This window comes from Myotis davidii, unplaced genomic scaffold (genome assembly GCF_000327345.1).
Source record: "Myotis davidii unplaced genomic scaffold, ASM32734v1 scaffold743, whole genome shotgun sequence".
NCBI lineage: Eukaryota > Metazoa > Chordata > Mammalia > Chiroptera > Vespertilionidae > Myotis > Myotis davidii.
Genome location: NW_006296221.1, coordinates 2,501,792 through 2,524,320, shown reverse-complemented (window position 1 = coordinate 2,524,320; position 22,529 = coordinate 2,501,792). Strand labels below are relative to the sequence as shown.

The window sequence follows — 22,529 nt, the reverse complement described above, 5'->3', positions numbered from 1 at the left end:
ACCCTTACAAAGGAGTATTTTTACACAATCATAAAATAAATTAAACTACCAAAAATTCACGCTGTTAATTAAAATAACCAAAGGTTCAGAGGGGGGTGGGGGGTGGGGGGAGAGAGATCGCTACAAGGCTGCTGTAAACAGGAGACAATTTCACAAGCACAGACTGATTAATTTTATTTCCCATTACATGCATTTGCTAATATTATCAAAATTAGAAAATAAAGCAATTTTGCCTTAACAGTAGTTCAAATGGAGGTGGTTCTAGCACAGGAATGTACAGACACCCTGGCCCTGGGGCAGCGGCCTATCTGGAAAGGGTGAGTGGTTTTTCAGCAAAGACTCTTCAGGGGGGACACACAGGAGGTGGGGTGAGAGAGAGGGCATCTTCCCATCCACCGGGACAGCCTCATAGAACCCTGGGACTTCTGTGGCATGACCTATCCAAGTCACATCCCCCCAACCCATCCAAACATACAAACATCTGAAGATACAAGAGAAACTGGTGCTGAGTGGTGGCAGGAGGATGTAGAAAATAAACTCACACACCCCCAGTTCCAAGAATGGCTAAGACTGTTGACTCACAATATATCAACATCATTTGCATATGCTCTCTCCCATGTTTCTCTTGCCCCATGGATAAAGAAGCTGTATTTTTCTAAAGTTTGTGACTAATTCCTATATTTAAATAATTGCCCAAACTCTTTATGGATGTTCTTTTACAAAAGATCACAAGGAGTTAACCAAAAAGCCTGGAAAGTACTTTTGTCATGAAAAGCGCTATTTAGGAGCCAATGAACTCCGCCTTTCGATCTCTGGACTCTCTGCCAGCCAGCCAAGTTAAATGATAGACTGGAATTCATCTGGAGAACCCTCCAGGTGTATAACATTTTAATCTCCCCAGACCTCCCAGCCCTGGTTGTTTAAAACAAATATGCCCCTGAAAATGTATTCCTAACAAGCCTACATGCACTCGTTCATATCCCTTTTGGTCAACCAGAGAAATTCTCAGACCTTGGATCCATAATTAGTTTGGCTGCTTTATAGCACCTTTTTGTGGGGTTTATTCATTCTTATGCCCCCCTTAACACTCCTCCATGGCCTCAAGCCCTGGTTAGCACTTAGTGTTGTGAGCTACCTCTTCACAAAGACTCACGGGTGGGTGTTGTGCATGGGACACAGAGGATCTGGAAGGAGAGACAAAACTTCAGGCCTAAACCCAGATGTTTGATCAGTGCCACTCCAAACATCCAGATGTTTGGGGGAGGGCAGCATTTTATAAATAGTATTCTGCCTTTGACAGAGAAAATGAAGAGGTGCGTGGGCAATCCAGAAGAGCAGATAAAATGGGACAGACTCCCTCTGCTTTGGGACGTGTTGGAATATTTTATTCCTGTCCTTTTGCTCTGCCGTGGGGCTTTCCTCCAAGCACCATTTTGTACAGAATAATGTGAGCATTAGCCAGCACTCCCCCAGCTGTTAGGGAAGCAAAAGTCAGGGTGTCTGTGGCATGCTACAACCCCAACACAAAGTCCTGCAGATTCCCTCTCCTTCATAGCTCCAGCCCTGAGCTGCTGCCTTGCAGAGAGATATCACTGGGGAGGTCTGGCCTCCGGTCTCCACCACCACACCACAGCCAGGTGATTGTCCTAAAGCCCCCACTGGGGATCTAGATCCCCCCCCCTCAAAGTTCCCCAAAGCCTCATCTCCAGAATGAAGCACAACACCCCTGTGCCATCCATGGGGCTCTTGGCTGGCCGGCCACCCCCTCTTCCAGCCACACGTCCTGACTCACCACCAGCACTGGCCCCGCTCTCCAGCCCATGAAGGATGACTTGCTGTGTTCTGGAACATTCCTGTAAATATTCAGGCCAGCCTGTCTGTGTAGTTGCTGCTTCCCTACCTGAACACCAGCTTGGAAGACGTCCACTCTTATATCACAAGGATCCAAGTGTTATCATCTGCATGAAGCCTGCTGTGGCCATACCTGCAGAGTATGTGGCTTCATCCTTGGTGTTCTCACAGCATGCATCTCCGTGGATCCTTTCCATCCACTGGTCTGATCTGGTCCATATCCAACTACGACCAAGTCTGTCCATTTTGCCCCCTCTGAAGCTCTCAAATTGCCTTCAACAGCCTTGATCTTAAGATAGAAACGAAAATCTATCATTTCTGACACCCTGCTGACCTCATCCATTTCTGCTGTCTGGCCCAGTCCTGTGGTCTCCATCATCCCTGGGTCCCCATGTTCACTCCTGTTGCACCATTTTCCATTCCCCTGATCACCATCCTAATCCTACTCCTCCTCTTCCAACCTGAGATCCTGGTTAATTCACGGTCATCCTTCACAGCTTAGAGAAAACAGGTTGGTGAGGAAATATTTCCCAGGCCCCCTTTTCAACACAATTTGAGTCAGCTTTCATGATTATATACACAGAGAACCACACCCCTTTCCCTCACTGCACTTAAGTTAGCACAATCTTATTATATATTTATGAAGGTGAACTTTTGATTAATGTCTTTCTCTTCTAGCAGACTGCAAGCTCCATGGAGAGCAGAAATGGTGTTTTTGCTCCATTGTATCCCCAGCCCCTAGCAAGGTACCTAATTCATCAAAACTGCTCATAAATGTTTGTTGAATGAATAAATGAGTGATTTACATCCATGTAAAATATCACCACAACTACAATTCACTCCTTGTGGACAGAAGCTATATTTTATTCCTATTTGGGTCCTGGCATTCTGGAGGTCCTCAGGATGCACTTGTCAAATTAATACTGAGTGCGGGGGGGGCGGGCAGTTTCTATGCCTCTAACAAGTAGAGTGAGTGGTTCAGCATTTGAGAAACTGCCTTAGCATAACAGTGAGCTTCCCATCTTTGGAATCATTCAAGAATAGGACAGACAGAACATGCTGGGAATGGTCTAGAAGCAATTCAACCAATGGACTTGATCATCTCTCCTGTCCTTGCCAACCCTCATGTTCAATGGTGCAACTAGAAAAGGTTAGAAAGAGGATGCATATAAGGAAGAGAGAGCTACAGAACACGAGGGAAACTGTAACACCGCCAGACAGGAGGGGTTCAGGGTGAATGGAAAGAGTAGCTTTTTGCCAATGTTTTCTTAATTGCTGGCAAGTAGCAGACGTGAGAGGCTCTGTAAAATAGGCGTGTGATGGCTGAAGATGTCAGATTAGTCTTAACTCCCTCGCTGGTGCCTACTCAACTCATTGATAGCCTGGCCCTTATTTTTGAGATTTAGATGCAACTTGAAAGGGGCCCAGACTTTGAAGACCCAGTTGGAAAACTGTGCGAGTCACACGGCAGCACTTAACTGTTTTCTCAGCTGTTTCCTACGAAAACAGATTTCACATTCGTCACCGAGTTCCTGAATAAGGAAAGTGATTTCATTTTCTCCTGAAGCAAAAAACACAGTAGATTTGGCATGGGTTGGGTGCAGAATGGGGTTCAGATTAATGTCGCATTGGGGGTTCCTTAGTTTCTACAATCTTTCTATAGTTTAACATTCAAGAAGCCAAATGAATTGCCCATGCCTCTTCATGGGCCTTCCTCATAGAATGATCCTATCAGGACACTGTTCTCTTCCATCCCCTCTCCGTTTCTCTTTCCTTTCTCCAGGTTTCAGGGTTCTGGTCATAATTGTTAGTTTTGCAATATAAGAATGGCTAGGGAATAGAAGTAAAGGGGAAGATAAGAAGGTCAAGATAAGAATTGAGCAACACATGCTAAAAGTAGCTCACAGGACGGCCTTCCATTTCACTGCATGTCTATGTTGGCAGTGATAGTATTTTATATATCAGGTCATATAATCAGATCATCAATTTTTGAGCATGGATCATATGCCATATACTTTATACATATTCATTCACTGATTTTCAATTATCTTATACGTTAAGTCTTTTTATCCTTATCTTATAGATGAAGAATTTTAATATCTTGCCCAAAGTCACACCAGTTAGTGCCAATTACTGTTGGAGCCAGGGTTCCAACCCAGGTTTTCTGCCTTTAAATCCAGATCTGATAACCACATGTCAGAGAGAGTCAGTGAGGTTTCTCAATAATGAAACTTCAGTAAGCTGTCACACTAGACCAACCAGGGGCAATTTGGTTCCCAAGGGAACGTTTGGGAATGTCTAAAGACATTTTCGTGGTCACAAGTGGGCAGGTGCAACTGTCATCCAGTGAACAGAGGCCCAGGGATGCTCCCAAACATCCTATAATTCACAGAAAGCCCCACAACAAAAAATAGTCAGATCCGAAATAGGAACAGTGCCAAAGCCGAGAAACTCTACACAAGAGGCTCCTGTTATTACGTAAAAGGCGCCTCTGCCACCAACGTATGACCTTCTGTGTTAAAAAGGGGAATAGCCAGTGACTTCTTAACATACAGTTATATACTTAACAATGTCTGCAATTGGCTGATTCTTTTTAATAATGAAAAGAAAAAGGAGTAGGAGGGAAAAGAAAGGAAAGAGAAGAAAAAAAAGAGGAGAAAACTAACATTAGACATTTACACTGCAGCCTTCAACAGCTGGATCGCATTACATGGAAATCCGCCCCAGTGACAGCTCAACAGGCTGCTTTTGTGTCTTCATGAATAACGCAATGTGCTGGGTAAATGCTTTTCCCCATTTAGAAACAGGTAGTTAATGGGAATTGAAATGATCAAATGCTGTGTAGCCCAAGGTTACTTCCATCACAGGCCTGGGTGGCCCGGAGCTCATAAATAAAGCATCTGAGCGTCTTATTTTAGGCCTGGTCAGATAAGCAAAGGCCGGCATCATGTGAACAGAGCCCACAGCACGATCTGACACTGAGCCTGCTCATTCCAGGACCTCTTGGAATGTGACATTTCCAGCGCAGTACACCGAGTGCATGCCCCATGGAAGCTCCGTGGCCCACCATGCCTTCATTTTCCATCATCTCCTTGATGCGGCTGCCACTGGAGAAGGCTGTCACTGAGCCGGACTTTAAATTATGCCCAGCTCATTCCCTACAATGCAGAAGTTAATCTGAGGCACATTTGCAACTTAGAACTCTGATTTACTCATTTGTTGGTATGAGGACCACACAGCTTGACAGCCGCCAGCTCGCCCAAGCCATTCCTTCGGAAATTGTTTGGCCCAAGTTGGGACCCAGCTTGGCAGCTCAGAAAACAGCTGCCGGACAATGGCGGAGAGTGGAGTTGAACATAAGAACAAAAAGATCTATTTTTCCCCTCAAATTTTTACATATAATTATGTAATCATCTCCCTATTCAGAGACTTTGACATAAATTGTGCTTAATTAAATTGTTGCTAATTTGTTGTTTTATTATTAGTTCATGGCTTGTTTGCTGATATACACCCACAAGCCATGTTCTCTCTCTCTCTCTCTCTCTCTCTCTCTCTCTCTCTCTCTCTCATATGCCTAGTTATATTAGTGTTGCTGCTTTGAAAGTAATGAAAATGTTTTCTGTGAATAATTTCTCTATTCGACACAGTAACAAAGGATTTCGAAGAGTGCTTATTTATATGGTATACAAATGGCTGGGTGAAAAATTCTAATGTGATAATTTCCTGGCGTTATTGTTTCTTTTCTCATAGACTTCTTACAATCTGATAACATCAATCAAATAACATATTCTTCACATGAAATAAACTCTCCCTACTATGCGAAACCACTCCCATAATAAGTCTATTTCCTGGCGATCAGTAGTATACTGTCTCATTCAGATCTTGGGATCCCAAGAGAATGTGTTCAACAAATATTTGTAACCTTCAGTCTGGGGTAAGATGTATAGTTGGTTGTTTACTAAAAGCTATCACCAAATCATCATGAAACTACCTTACAGAAGAGGGGCCTTTTACCTCTAACACATATCCCGTCTCCCACTCTACATGGCACCTCCCCAACCAGTTCCTCTGCCTCTAACAGTTTCTCACAGTGTGGGCCTCAGAACACTGCTTGCTAGAATGAAAGAAAGATCCTAATAAGCTTGTGAGGGTGCTTGTTAGAAAAGATGGGGTGCTTAGTAGAAATGGAGATCACTAGATGCCATTCAAAACCAATTAGATCTGAATCTCTGGGGGATCTGTGTTTTTACACTGGCTTTCTTCTTTGAGTCTTGGGGAATATGGATTGAAGGGATAAAGGAAAGAAAGCAAAAATATACTAATAGACAATCTTCCAGGGCACAAGGAAAGCAAATGAGACTCAGATTGTGGGCAATGTACTCGTTAACCCACCACATTTGAAATAAACTGATGTCAACAATTTGATGCTATGCTTGGCCAGCATGGCTCAGTGATTGAGCATAGACCTATGAACCAGGAGGTCACGGTTTGATTCCCCATCAGGGAACATGCCCAGGTTGTGGGCTCGATCCCCAGTGTGGAGCATGCAGGAGGCAGCTGATTAATGATTGTCTCTCATCATTGATGTTTCTATCTCTCCCCCTCCCTTCTTCTCTGAAACCAACAAAAATATATTTAAGAAATTGGTGCTAAAGATTACAAATTGGTTAATTCCCTACATCCCCTCAACCTACAAAAATATTCTGGTCTTCAGAATGGTATCCCTGAGGCTCAGCAAGGAGAAAAGGGCATGAAAACAGAGCTATAAGCCTATTTCCATGATATATTTTTTCCACTATAAAATGAATCTTTTCAACCAAAAAGATTGGGGGAGGGGGACTATTTTCCTCAATAAAACTTTGTTTACCTCCTAAGAATTCTAGTTCTTAAAGGTTCTGCTCCATTTTGCCAGAAAGTTATCTCTTTGGTTTTCTATTCCAGCTCATCATCACTGTGATGGCAGAGTCAAGTGACTGAATTCAGAGTTCCAGAAGAGGTTCAGAAGTAAAAAGTGGCATAATGTATGCCAAGGAGATGGGCTCTATCTTCAGAATTATCCCTGAGTCCCACATGGCACACACAGGGATGGCCAACTCCAGACACCTTTGTTAACCTTGTTCCAGGCCACGGCGGGGCTGGCTGAGTGAGTGTGTGCAAAGGGTCTACTTAGCACAGGCAATCATTCATTGTTACCGGGTCATGGTTGTGGTCAGGTAAATGGAGCCACAGGGCCTAGATCACTTACCAAAGATCTCTTGCATTCATTCAACCATTCCCACCAACTGAAATGGAAGCCCTTCAATGGAGAGAACTGTGTCTTCTGTTTCTCTGACCCCCTATATCATCTAACACCTGACTGGATAGGTAACTGCCTCCTGAAAGAGTCCTGCGGCAGGAAAAGAACCATCCTATGGGAGTGAGCATCCAATGAGATACAAAAAGTCCACACCTTGGTCTATGGCTGCAATGACCAAATAAACCACATTGTGAACCCTCTGCTTCCCATTCAGGGACATGATTTCTTCCCCAAAAGACTCAGATATAAGATGATAGCCCGACCACATCTGGAGAGAACGTATATTATCGCAAGCTTTCTGCACATTCAAATCCTTTTACTTTGCAACCGCAGAGAAGGAAAGTACCGTACCCTCACCCGGGAACCATGACACCTCTGCCTGGATCCCAGCTGCATGGGAGATTTACCGTGTGGCCTTGGGCAGCTCATTTAACCTCACAGTGTCTTAATTCTTTCATCTGGAAAATGAAGATGCTACCTACCACATGGGCACAGCGTCTCAAGGTTAATGCACGAGGCTGATATTGAAACGCAGCATTGTGGGGGGAGGTTAAACTCGCGGAAGGATGTCGGGCACAGCAGTGCACTTCGGAGTGGTTACAGCATAGGCGGTGTTGCGGGCCCTTAGGTCAGCAGCACACAGGACGAGTGCAATAAGCCATGCGCAATGCACCACCTGGAGTTTTTTATTGTTCCTGCCCAGCGGAGTTGATAAAGCAAACAAAACCAAGGGTCGAGGACCCCAATTCATCAAACCTATTGATATAGATTTGATATTGACAGGCAACGGGCCACTTTTAGATTTCGGTCAATAAATCCATTCCATAATACAGCACAATCCCAGCACGTGGCCCTCGGCGCCATCCACCTAGGCACAAGAAATCCATCCTGCCTGGCCTGCAGCCTGTCAGATGTCAGCACGGAGGGCAGCCGCCACCCTGCCGGCTCTGTACCCAGAACTGAAACCCAACAGAAACTTCTGCAACATAAATAATCACTATGAACTTACAGGGAAGAAAAACAGCTACAAAGCCTCACTCTTACTTCTTATTCCCACCCTCCCTTTTAGCCAGTACCAAGTAAAAATCATAGAGTTACTCACTCTCCAAAAACAATCTAAAACCAGAAGGCTTAACCAATTCAGTTGCCTAGTCATGGCGACAACTATTTTATTCTGTGAGGCAGCACTGGGGGGCTCATGTGCAGGGCTGATCCTGAGGTCCTTTCTCACACAGCCCTGCTCCCAGGATGGTTTCCGCTCCCAGACTCACAGTGGGGGGTGGCATCTGGTGATACTCAGGGTCTCCTGCGAGGAATGGGGGGGAGAGCACTTTCCTTCTATGTGAGGTTGATGGAAATCCTGGGGGATGGGTGTGAGGAAATTCCAGTTTAATTGGGGGTAGGGAAACCCTCTCACTGTTTGCAAGGCCCGGGAAAGTAGCATAAAGAAAATAGAAAACTGAACCTGAAAACTGGGATATCTGGATTTGAATGTTGCAGAGCCACCCATGTGTGTGGTCTTGGTTGACTCTTTCAATCTCCGTGAGCCTCCGTTTCCCCACTGTGGACAGATGAAGAGGGCTGTGGTGAGAATAGTGTGGGAGCCCCTGGCACAATGCCTATCACATAGTAAGGGCTCAAACAATCTGAAACAAGAAATACTGAGTTACTGATATCATTCCTGAACCAATGAGCAAAAGTTTCTGTATGGAATGCACACCCCATGTCCAGCACTAAATGGTGGGAATGGAGAGGCAATAAGAACTAATGGCGATGCTAGTCCTCGGGGTAATGCAGAGGAAATGCACAGAGCTGTGTGCAGAGCCCGGTTACGTCTAGGGCTGCAGCCCAGGCAGCCCAGCCCCAGGTTTGGAAGATAGGAATTATCCCAAAATTCCTTGCCCAAGGGTGGCTGGATACACTCTGATTTCCTGCAACTTGTAGACTAACTCCTGTGCTCATCTGCCCAGGGAATACAAACTTGTTTTAATCCTGGCCTCAAACTGTTGTTAGGAAGGTAAATCTGCTGCAAATATAAAAGCCTGCGCCTGGATTAGTTAGGATTACCTAAACAGCCAGCGGAGAGCCACGAGACTGCCATCCTGGAAAGCTGGAGGTAAATGAAAACGCCATGTTGAGTATCAAAACTCTTTTTCCCATTCGGTTGCATTAGGCACTGGCATCCTTGGGGCCTGGCCTCTTGGCAATCTGTCCTCAGCACAATAAAAAGAAGGAGAAGGCGGAGAGGTGGAAGGAGAGAGAGGGCAGAGTAAGGGGAAGGGGCGGAGGGAGAAGAGGAGGAGAAACTAAAGAACTGCAAAGTAGCCCAGATCTCAGTCGGGCTCCTCCGAAGACTTTCGGGGCCCAGGGGGATATTTTTCCCCTTCCCAGTGGAACTGGGAGTGAACTTAGCATGGCCTTCCCTTCCCCCAGCTTCTCACCCTAGGGTAGACCACTTGCTTCTTCCCCAGAACTTGCAGGTTTTATTGGTATTTTACACAACAATGATTTGGGAGGCAACAGTCCCCTGGGGTAGCTTTAATCTTGCCTTGCCCCAGAATTTCCCAGGCCAGAATCATCTGGAAACCACCTACGGGATTTTCCTGTTATTAGATGTCACCCCTACTATCATTCTTTTTATGTGACTCCTTTAAATCAAGTTACTTCTTTAAATCTTACCATTGTTCCAGGCAACTCTAGCTACAAAACCATGGCTTTTCCTGTGCTACATTTTCCTAATACACATTAACATAAGTCATTATTATTAAAATGGCATAGCTGGTGGTTAGAAGTAAGAGGCTGCCTGTATTTAAACCCTGGCTCTACTACTACCAGCTGTGTGATCCTGGGCAAGTTACTTAACCTCTCTGTGCCGCGGCCTCGTGATCTGTTAAATAATAATACCTATGTCACAGAGTCACAATGAGGATTAAATTAGTTAACGTTTGTATAATGTTTGTATCATCTAGAACCTTCTATATGAGCAACACTATTGGGAACACTAAAGGCACAAGAGGATACACCACCTCTTACCTCAAGATTTGCTTATGCTATTCCCCTTCTTGGGGGTACTCTAATGCTCCCCCTTTCCCGTCTTCCAAAACCCCAAGACAAAATCAGTGAACAACACACTCATTCCTACCCTCTTGAAGCCTACCTATTTAAGGTCATTGTTAAATAGAAATAATAATAATTACAACCACTTGTTAAACACCTATTATTTTGGATGTTCTGTGCTCAGTACTTTGAGTATATCATCTCATTTAGCTTTTATTTTTAACCTTTAATTTACCTGTAATTTTCCTAAGGTTCTATAACTACTAAGTAGGAGAGTCAGGATTCAAACCCAAGTCCATCTAACTCCACAGCCTAGACCAAGGGTCCTCAAACTTTTTAAACAGGGGGCCAGTTCACTGTCCCTCAGACCGTTGGAGGGCCGGACTATAGTTTAAAAAAAAAAAAAACTAGTCGGCTGCTAAGCAACAGGCAGTGGCAGCAAAAACACTTGGCGGGCCAGATAAATGTTTTCGGCGGGCCACATGTGACCCGCGGGCTGTAGTTTGAGGACCCCTGGCCTAGACAGATCATGTTAAGCCACAAGGCCCCACCATGAAGTCCTTCTAAGAATCATCATGGCATCCACCCAGACATAGCTTTCTTTCCCTCCCATTGGACTTAGTAAACTCTACCTCATAATATAACGCTTTATCTGTTGGCCTGTTTCCTTCTATTCCTCAGGATAATTTTTTTCTATTTTAAGCATTTTGCAAGAAAATCATTCTAAGATGTCCCTACATTTGAAAAAGGATTGCAATACAGGGGACTGAATTTAACATTTTCTTAACAACTCCAGTCATCTTTATCAACACCAAATACTGTCATATTCTATGACATAAACGTGACTTTAGGGTAGTTTTCGCCTGTGTGGTGTGGTGTGACTCTTTAAAAGAATCAGACTCTTGGGCCCCCTCTCTGGACCTATTGAATCAGAATCTCTGGGTTAAAGACCGGAGTCACCCCCTTGCAGAATCGCCGCCTTAGGCTCTATATGGGCATTTGACCTTGCTGAGTGCTCCCAGGCACAACTGTGCTTCAGTTCTTGCAGCTGCTTTTCGTGGTTCTGCTGACCTCTCCCACCCGGCAGCCTGACAGCTATCATTTCTCACGGCTAACCCACACTGCTGCATAAGCCATTCCGATTCCTTCTCCTAGCCACCAGTGCTGGTTCGGTGGGTTCCAAACTCTTTCTTTTCAGCTTCAAAACACATTGCTAGAAACTGATTCTTCAGCAAATGACAATGTGACACACATAATACCTGAGACACACTAATTGAATGAGTGGCCTGGTTTCCCAGAGCTGGTCGCCCTGCCTTCCCTGTGGCCCTCACTACCTGTGGTGCTTCTGAGGCCCCTCCCCTGACTCCAATAACACAACCTTCTGGCAGATCTGGCCACACTTTATTTTAATATGTTTTTTATTGATTTTAGAGAGAGAAGAAGGGAAAGGGAGAGATAGAAACATCAATGATGAGAGAGAATCATTGATTAGCACACCCCTTGCTGGGGATCGAGCCCACAACCCCGGCATGTGCCCTGACTGGGAATTGAACCAATGACCTCTTGGTTCATGGGTCGATGCTCAACCACTGAGCCACATCTGCTGGCCCTGGCCATACTTTTATAGTGACAGACACTTTATTTTTTATAAACATTCAAGCTTATCAGAGAAGGATTTTTTTCATGAGTTTGTCCATGTACTCCAAAGTCGAGTGTGTATTTCTTGTTATCTGGGAGCATATCACCAAATGTATAAATAGCCCCTATGTTATATTTGCAAAGTTCTCTCTTACAGTGAACAGTCTTAACAGGGGAAACAATGATTTCATTGCATTAATTATTGGTCTACTGTCTACTTTTGAAAGGCTCTCAGAAAAATAAAGATCAAGATAATTTGCCTTTTCAAAAAAAAAATGTCTCTCCTTTGTAAAAGAGAATGTCAGCGCATCCAGAAAACCTTTCTAACCTTTAAAAGTTTAGGCATCTTATACTGGCCATGTTCTAAATACTTTAGTGTATTAATAGCATACTAACAGGTTTCAAGTAGCAGCTATTAAAGTTGAAAAAAATATTCGAGCAAAGTTCTCTTAATGCTCTTTGTGGCTTTCTCTTCTAAAATTTATCATTTTGAGCTGCAGAAATTAGGCAGTATATTTAACATGATGTGCACTAGAGCGGGGAAGGATGCTGCGTGGGGGCACATGATTTCTCTTGTGCATTAGGACAAGGTTCAAAGCCATGTCTGTAGAGGGAGATAGAGTCAATGTGGCCAAACATTGACCATTCATAAGAACAGCTAAAAGGCGCACAGAGTGCTTCGTGAACTATTCTTTCAACTTTTCTATAGCTTTGAAATTTTTCAAAATAAAATTTGGGGAAAATGTTCTTTGAACCAACGTCTAGCTGAAGCAGAGTCACACATGCAGGGTAAGATATTCCACAGGGCCTGGATGAGGGAGAGGAAAGTGAGGCTCTAAGGTGCAAAATTTCAGGAGGCCTGGGTAGGACCCTGCGAAGTCTCTGTCAACTTCGCACCTTAGACATCTCACTCGCCTAACCCTGCAGTGATGGCGAACCTTTTGAGCTCGGCGTGTCAGAGTTTTGAAAAACCTTAACTTACCTCTGGTGCTGTGTCACATATAGAAATATTTTGATATTTGCAACCATAGTAAAACAAAGACTTATATTTTTGATATTTATTTTATATATTTAAATGCCACTTAACAAAGAAAAATCAAACAAAAAAATGAACCATGTCATAGGTTCGCCATCACTGCCCTAGAGCCTGACCTAATACTCAATATTTAGCAAACTCACTGCTTTCTGAAACTCACGGTAGTAATTCAAAAGAGAAGAAGCTTAAAGTCAATTTTATCCATGCATTCATTGACTCAGTCTTCAAACATATACTGAGTCCCAGCCGTAGGCTAAGTGACTACTCAACTAGGAACCTACTCTATGCTGATAAACCATTATGACTCTAGACAAACTAATCTTAGACCAAATTTCTGACATCCATTTATTCATCTATGTGTTACATGCTGGGGTCACTATGACAGACCAGGTCCTGCTAAAGTAATTACCTGGCAGACTTTGTTATAATGCTATTTTTTTATATCATTATCATCATCATCATCATCATCATCATCTGTTGGCATGTCTATTTTCCCAATTCAATTCCCAGGGCAGGGAAGAGCTATTATTCATCTTTGTTTTTTGACACCCAGAATGATGGCAGATAAAGTGATCAATAAATTTTTCTTGAAAGGGTGAAACGATAAATCTACTTATTTTTCTTCCTCAAAGATTTGCCACATTTAGATGGATATGAAACTCCCTGCCTAATACTACTAGCTAGCATTTACTAGGTACTGACAGCCTGCCTGGGGTGTTTTCTGAGCTCTTTCCATACATGAACTTAGTCAAGCCTTGCAGCAACACTAAGGTTCTCCTTTTACACACAAGCAACCAAGGGAGAGGGAGTTTCTTTCCCAGGGTCACCCAGTGTGGAAGAGGCCACACCAGGGTTTTCCCTCAGGAGCCCAGCCCTGGAGTCTGTCCTCTCAAGCACTCCACTGAGAAAACTCAGAATTAGGACCCAAAGAGGTACCCTCCAACCCTAGCCAGTTTGGCTCAGTGGATAGGGCATCGACCTGCGGACTGAAGGATCCTGGGTTTGATTCCTGTCAAGGGCACCTACCTCGGTTGCAGGCTTATCCAGGGCTCTGTTTGGGGAGAGTGTGGAAGGCAACCAATCGACGTGTCTCTCTCACACCGATGTTTCTCTCTGTGTGTCCCTTTCCCTCCCTTCCACTCTCTCTAAAAATCAATGGGAAAATATCCTTGGGTGAAAATTAAGAATAACAATAAGAAAGAGGTACAACCCATTCCAAACAGCACTCCTCTACGGTTTGCCTTGTACCCATTATTACCTAGAAAGATCAAGAGGGCACAGGGACACTTTTAGCAAAATGATCCTCACCTCTCACGGCCTGGGCAGGCAGGGCAGACTTGGGGGGACTTCTGCATCACTGCACCTTGTCTAAATATAACCAACTAAAAATAACCGAGGGGAAGTGTCTCCGACCCGCCAGCAGAGCCGCAGAGGATGTGAGGTGAAAGAATGAGCCCGGACTCCCTCCATAACAGGCTGAGATGATTTCCAACACTAGCAACTTGCATATTGCAATGAAAAAACTAAGCTCCCGATTACTGACATTCCACCGTGTGTTTAATTATGCAATTATCTTATTGTATGAACAAGTGCTAGGGCACAGCAGCAATCGCTGAGATTTGGGCCATTTGGAGCTACAGAATTTATTCTTCCCTTCAGCTGCTTACTTCTCATGAGTCCGTCCACTTTTCTGGGATTATGAAAATGATCCTATTTTTGAACTGCTTCATTCAGAAATCCGAAGCAAATCAGGCCCAGGGCTTGCCACTCCAACTTTTGAGTATGACCTCCCTCCAGACTGAACGTATTTCAGGAGGGAATAGCTGCAAATTCCTACCATTTTTGTTTTCATTAATCACTTGAGGCTCTTCCCTCTTTTGAAATTCAAATAAATAGAATGTAAATATAAATAAAAAAGCAGTTATATAAATTACATATTTTCAACGAGGCGAACACAAATCCATTCTTGTTCATTTGCATAATAAGGACTTATCCCAAAGGGTTCATGTATCAGACTGTAAAACCCAGGGTATTCATCAAAACATCTAAAACAGATATGCCGTGATATTATTACGCACTTCTATTTGCCACAGTTACCTCGGCAAATATGAAATGTAATCATGCAAAATTAAACATTCCATACATTTTCTATTCATTCTCTAACAGTCTCCCCATACTCCAAAATAGGCTACCACACTTCCAAGTTTACAGGGAAAAACAGTGAATCAAATTCCTTGTTTCTGAAACCATTACGAGTAATAGATCTTTTTTTTCACTTAGGGCTTTTCATCGAAGAATTGCCTGACTCTTTACTCATAAAACTTAATTACTCCATAGGGCCGGCTACATCCCCAGCCAATGGGATACCTCCTTGCTGATAATCACTCACAGAGAAGCCATACCTGCATTTTCTCGAGCTAAAATGGGTCCAGGCTATTCGTGATGATGTTTCATTTCCTTCAGCATGACTAAGAGGCACAAGCATATGTAGGAACACATAGGTGCAAATTCCCATCATTTTTGTTTGCATTAATCACTTGAGGCTCTTTCCTCTTTTGAAATTCATATAAATATAATGTAAATATAAATTTTTAAAAAACAGTTGTATAAATTACACATTTTCTTCGAGGCAAACACAAATCCATTCTCCCAAATAAATAGCAGTTAAGAACACAAACCCTGGACCCCAACTGCCTAGAATTTGAATCCCAATCTGCCTTGTCATCTCTGACACTGATGGAGAAGTCCCCTCGCTTCCCTGTGCTTCAGTTTTTGCAGTGACAAAATCAGGACCGTCACAGTACCTAGCCCAGAGGGCTGCCAGGCAGAGGAAATGAGTTAGTACAGGTAAGTCACCTAGAACACAGCCTTTTCCCATCCAGATATGACAACTGATACCTTTCAAAGCCATTTCACAACGATGACCTCATTAGGGTCTCACCATCTTCAAACAAAGGAGTAGAAGCAGATGCTATTACCTTCATTCAACAGGTGAGAGAAGAGATATTCAGAAAGGGCTACTGGAGGTGAGGACTAGAACCCCTGGAACCAAGTCTAGTCAAACTGACTCAGTGACCCAGACAATCCTTGTTTTGGGAGTTGGGGATTGGCTGGCAGGGGTTGTGTTTCAATGGAGACACGGGGAGCATCCTATCGCCAAGGCTTGTCTTACATAGCAAGAGACCCAGATCAGCAGCAGACACATTAACAAGACTGCCTTCATCATGATTTCCGCTAACTACGAAAGGAAAGTTAATTTCACGCCTCGCATTCACAGACACAAAGGTTCGGTGCCATTTAAATGCTCTTCAGCCCAATGACAGTCAGTAAACAGGAGGCTCCGTGTTCTAAGGCTTCAAATCACCCTTCATATCTCAATTTATTATTTATGCACATGGCTTAAAATAAACAGCATCTCCGAAGTGGGCGAGTGGTCTCATCTAGTACCAACTCTTTTTTTTTCCACTCTGACAGTTACTTTAAAACATCGGTAAACAACCTTAATTCACTTCTAACGAATTAGTAAGCTGCTGCTGTGTCTCCGAGAGGCAAGCAGTTTGTATTATTAACCAAAACAGCTTTCTCCCTGTCAATCATCTGCACCTCGCAGAGGAATGTGGGCTTTGCTGTCTTGTTACTCAAACCAATCCATGGGCGCACGTGACTCCAGATGGTCTCTTCGAGGTCATTCTCTTCCATACCTTTGATTAGATCTCTTGACTCTGAGATGCAGAATGGGGCCTGGAGGAGGCAGAGTCTCAGGGCAGCTTGCTAAGAAAGATATAGACAAATGAGAACCTTCCCAGAGGGTAGAGTCGGAGTCAGGGCACACAAGCTCCAGTTGTTGAAGCTAACAGAGACCACTCTAAGGGGGACCCGATAAGAGCCCTGAACACTTGAAAGGCTGTTGCTTTGGAGGAAAAAAACTTGTTCTTTGTAGGGATGGATAATAAAATTAGTCCCCAAGGGTAGAAGATATACAGAGGATGGATTTGGGTTCAACTTGAGAAAGAATGATGTAACAACAAAGAGTTGCTTCTTGAGGTAGTCAATCTGCCTCTAGAACAGGGGTAGGGGACCTTCATTCTGCCAAGAGCCGTTTGGATATTTATAACATCATTTGATTAATATAATTCACTTAATATAAATGTATGTTGCTCTGATTAAAAGCTCCTAGATCTATTGAATTCCTAGTCCTGTCTATGGTTGGCCTTAGTAGGGCCAGACCTTATACGGTCCGTGGGCCGGATGTTCCCCACACCTGCTCTGGAGGTTCTTGGGCACGCATCAGAGGAATCCTTCAATTGTAGTAGAAATAGCACTAGATGAGGCATGTAGACCCTTCCAGACACAAGACCCTAATGGCCCATGAATCTCAGGGTGACTCACAAAAATGGGCTTGAATAAGAAATCATGATACTTTTTCTATTTCTCTATGTCAGGAGTTCTTAAGGGGTGACAACCACCTTTTCTAAAAATAAGTACCACGTGTTAAGAACTGGGCATGTCACCAGCCAGTCTACTGTTGTCTACACAATGCCAGGGCATTGGTTGACGTAGCAAACTAAAAGATGTACCACTCAGCAGGGAAAATCACTTTGGGATTGCACAGTTTCTGCCTGCTCTCTGGTTTTGTGGCTTGCAGCCCTTGGCCATTCCATGGACAGGAGGCCACTCCCAAGCCACCTGGGCAGTAACATGGTCAGGGAGGGGTGATCCATATTTAGCTCATCATTCTAGTTGGCCTCCTCCTTTATCCAGTCTGGAAACACAATACTTAGCAACCTGCCTAAGGAATGTCTCGTTTAGTTTCATCATTAACAAAACATTGCTGACCTCAGTGGAACATTCAGTCTCTCCCTGAAACCAACCATTTCTTTAAGACACAAACCACTGTTTAAAACACAGAGTTGAATGCAAGTCAAAAAGGGGGACAAAGAGGTGGGGGAAGAGAAATAAAAATACCTGCATTCATATCAAGGGATCATATAAACATTTTTACACAATATGTAGACATGTATTCTTCTAAATTATCTAGTAAACATTGACTGAATATTGAGTGGGTCAGGCTTTTCTACATCCAACATATTGACAGACCATTAGAGACTTCAGAAATATTAAATTCCTCAAAAGAAATCAGAGTATTGATATTTGGGTATGAAACTCGGTGTTACTGATTTCCTAATATGGCAAGAACAGACATTTGATATTTGCACTTTGCAGTAACAGAACAGAATAGGACAATAATGTGTTATACTTACAAAGTACCCTTCATCCATGGGGCTCCAATTCTACCAATATTAGTTCACTGATTTTCGCAAAAAACCTGAAAGGCAGAGGGTAAGTTTGTGTTACCCCCACTTCACAGCTGGAGATACTGAAATACAATAGACAAATTATTGGTCCATTATAGCGAGAGAATTCAGTTACAGGAGTACAAGAATTACACTTTCATTTTCCCCATCCCCAGTACAACTTATTCACCCACCTTTTCCTTGGGGACTGATATTTCCCATGCAAGTTTCACCATGATCTCAACATATTGAACACATTTTACTCAGAGTAGAGACAGTGCTAAATGTAACCCCTTAGGTGAATGAGCCCAGACTCTAATATTCCTTTAATACCAGAGAAAAGGTTGGACTATTCCCCATATCCACCCAGGTACATGCCCTTGACCAGAATTGAACCTGGGACCTTTCAGTCCGCAGGCCGACGCTCTATCCACTGAGCCAAACCGGTTTCGGCCCCATATCCAGTTTTAACATGGAGAAAAAATTAGATTGACAAAACACAATCATCCAACTAAAATTTGGCCTGAAAATAATGTTACTACTGTTCAGTTTGTTATATACTTATGTTCACATGTCAGCATATGGACATGTCTTTAAAAATTATTCCAAGGAAGTCAGAAAGCTTCAGAAACAATCTTACTAACAACATTTTTAGAAGGGCATATTTTAACAGCTTTTTCTAGGACACCCATCCTTTCTACCACTCTCAGGCCATTTATTTACTCATGCATTGACCAAATAATCTGTATTTGCTGGGTTCTTACTATGAATACTTGATCATCGTATGATTCAAGGATTTGAGTACAGTGAAAGATCTGACACTAACCAGAAAGATCTGACACTTTCTGGACACTCCTGGTGAGGCATAGACACCAATCGCAGGAGGATGGCACCTTCGGAAAATATTCTCAAAAAGATGACTTTGGGCTCTGTTTATGAGCCATACTACTTGGGATTACAGAAATGCAAAAGGATGGGTCTTCTTAAAAATGTATCACCCAGAGCCTTCCCAGAGCCCATGATTTGAGGGTCATGATCTCCCACTATCTTCTCATACTGACTGTTGGCTCATCCACAAATCCCCAGGCACATCCCCACCTCATGAACTTTGTCCACTTTTCTTGGGACTATATTTCTGTAGATATTTCCATGATCTCTGCTCATAAGCCTCTTCAGTGAGGTCTCCCCTGAGCACTCACCTAAAATAATTCATCACACACTGTCCCCTGCTGCCCTTCCTTTTTCTTCATCAGACTCACCACAATCTACCATTACTTGGTCCCTCTCTTAACTTACTCTCCTATGCGCCCCTCCCCCCAACTAGGACATAAGCTCCATAAGAGGAAGAACATTTTGTTCACTACTGAATCCCAGGGTCCATAAATATTGGTTGAATGAATTAATCACAATGCTGTAGTGGGTGCTCTGCCCTATTCCTGCATCTCCTTTTATTCTCACCAGGATACCGTTATAATTACAAATAAATGAAATTCCATACTAGATCATCATAAGTTTTTCCACCCATGGGGGATAGGGGGTCTCCACCAACACTCACGGAAATTAAATGTTCCTGAAAATACAAAAAACTCCAGTTTTTATTCTTTTCCCTTCTCTTGATTGCTGGAGCACTGGGCCAAGAGTCAGGTAACCTCACTCTCTCTCTCTGCCCAGTTCTACTGCGAGTTTCTCTGAGGCCCTGACCTCTTCATCCTCCAGGGCTTTTGTGGCCAGTGGAAAAATAAGGAAGCTTCAGAAGCTTATTTCCAAGATTTCTTCTGGTTTAGAAACTATGAAGATCAACATATAGCTGGTGGGCCAAATTATACTCATATGTCTACATCTTCTGATTTAATAGCACTATGTCTCAGCTTTTCTCAAAGGTAGCAAGGTCCTTCTCTACTAAGCAAGTAAAGCAAGTCCTTCCCTCTCCTTCCTCTCTGAAATCAAGAGAGAAGGGTTTGCTTATATAATCATATCTACAAGCATGCTCATTTTGAACCAATGCCACCGATATCACTGAAACCCTCCCACTGCCCCCTAGGATCACACCACCAACACACGACAGACATGCCAAGAAAGATGCCGCATCCGCTGTCTATAACATCCTGAATCACAGACACTTCACTGGAATCTCCAGACAGACTTCTTGTTTACTTGCACATTAATAAAATTCACACCTTCGCCAGTCAGATTTCTTTTCCCCAAGCATCTGAACATCCAACGAGATTTAGAAGCAATTAACATTCGAGAATAACAGAGCAATCAACATGGGAATCGCTAATGGGACTGGACAGAATCCAAGAGCAGATATTAGGATAATAGTGAGTCCCTGACATAGGTTAAAGTGTTAATTCTGGAGGGCAGATGCTTGGTATGTTTTCAATAGCTGTGTAGGGTGGCTTTCCCAGCCGTATATGGCTCTTCTATATGTGATTCCCAGCCCCCTTCAACATACTTTTTTTTTTAACAACTATTGAAAAGAAGGCATTTTTTGCATCGTTATAACACAACCTCTAGCATTAATGGTATATATTAAATTCAAGTTTATTTTTAAATTGCCTACCTGACAAAAATGTAAAAATGTCATTTTTTCCCACTTTGGGTCTCTAGACTACCTTCACCTGTTAGCTCTTGTAGCTAGAGGCCACGAAAATAATAGCTATGAATTTCCACCCTGACGCTTCCCCAATAACTTTTGCCACTTACTTGCATCCCCACAGGTTCAAACATCCCCCCACCCCCACCCCCACGCACATAGAAAGACAGGGGCATTCCTATTCCAATGAGCTCTACACGTGCCTCCTTGTCAGTTTTCCTGACCTGGTTTTTGTAAATATCATTCCAGAAATCAGCACACTCCTTCCCCATTTTTTTCACCCTGAGTAATAAATGTTTCCACTGTCATTCTCCCTGCCTCCCATTTCCTAGCCTTTTTCTTTCATGGCTGCATCCATCTGAAATGCCAATGCCAGGAAAATCTCTTTACCTCCCTAGGACCACAGTCCTGAACCCTGCCCCAGGCTCTTCTCTCTCAGCCTGAAGAGTAAATGGCTCCAGTCTGGCCAGTATGGCTCAGTGATTGAATATCAACCTATGAACTGGGAGGTCACGGTTCGATTCCCAGTCGGGGCACATGCCCAGGTTGCAGGCTGGATCCCCAGTGCAGGGCATGCAGGAGGGAGCGCATCAGTGATTCTCTCTCATCATTGATGTTTCTATCTCTCTCACCCTCTCCTTCCTCTCTGAAAATCAATAAAAATATATTAAAGAGAGAGAGAGAGAGAGAGAGAGAGAGAGAGAGAGAGAGAGAGTAAATGGCTCCACCTTCCAAGCCTGGACTTCTCCAGACCACAGCCTCTCAGTCCTCAGCTCCCCTCCCAACCCTCTGGTCATCTGGTCTCTCTCATGACCAAGATGTCCACCTCTAATTACAGGACGCCTTCCTTCATATATGGACTGTGAGCCCCAAAAGGCAGAAACAATAGCTTATCCCCATTTGTTACTTTGGATGTAATTAATCACAGCCTATTATAATTTCCTTTATTCTATGTGGCTTACAAAAATAAATGTGTTCCAAGGAGGTGTTTTCAATTTTTTCAACTACTTTATTGTTAGATATGAGTATGTGTTTGGGTAAACAACATTTATTTGGGTGGTATTTTTCTGGTTGTTCTATTTCATTCATGCTCTATTCCATTCCTTTCTCCTAATCTGCTATCTCTGGCTATTAAAAAGTCCCCTGCTTCTTAAGAATCCAGCCTTTTTTCCCCTTCACCTTCCCACCAACACACACCCGTTTCGAAAGTGTATCCCTACTTAAAGCTTAGTTTATTCCCGGAATGTAATCAGCCCTGAGACACACCCTGCCGCCACCAGGCTGTGAGTGCTAAAACCTGTCCTGACAAAAATCTCATACACCACACTCCAGATTAAAGGGAAGTTATCAACAGACCTATATGTAAGAACCCCTCACTTCATCTCCATGGCAAACGGTTGCATACTCCCAGCGCCGGCCCCACAGCTGGGAGACTCCAGCCTCGGATCCCTCCACAGCACTCACATCTCAATCACCGCCTCTCCTCCCCCGCGCCCTCCCCATCCCAAGGAGCAGCAGTTGAGATTAAAGTGTTTCTGGGGCTGCGGTAATCCAATCAGGGCTGGGCGGGCTTGAATCTCTACCGTTGGGTGGGCAAACATTTTGGCAGGATGCCTTTCCACTGATCTCTACATTCTGCAGCAGTCCTGAGCTCAGTTCCCATGCCTTTACAGAGTGGAGGCGGCCAGGGCCCCCTGCCTTGGAAACAGAGACTCACCTGCCTTCCTAAACCTCGGGATATCAGAATCACTTCTGCCATAA

At 43.6% G+C, this 22,529-nt stretch overlaps 1 protein-coding gene across 1 annotated transcript in view; it reads right to left on the bottom strand.

Annotated features, from left to right (window-relative positions):
* Positions 1–22,529, bottom strand: part of PPARGC1A (PPARG coactivator 1 alpha) — a 677,982-nt gene that overhangs the window by 444,492 nt on the left and 210,961 nt on the right. Inside the window, exon 2 of the mRNA XM_006771042.2 lies at positions 18,140–18,204. Within this exon, the coding sequence (XP_006771105.1) occupies positions 18,140–18,157 (18 nt within the window). The 5' untranslated portion in view covers positions 18,158–18,204. The remainder of the gene's footprint in view (positions 1–18,139; positions 18,205–22,529) is intronic.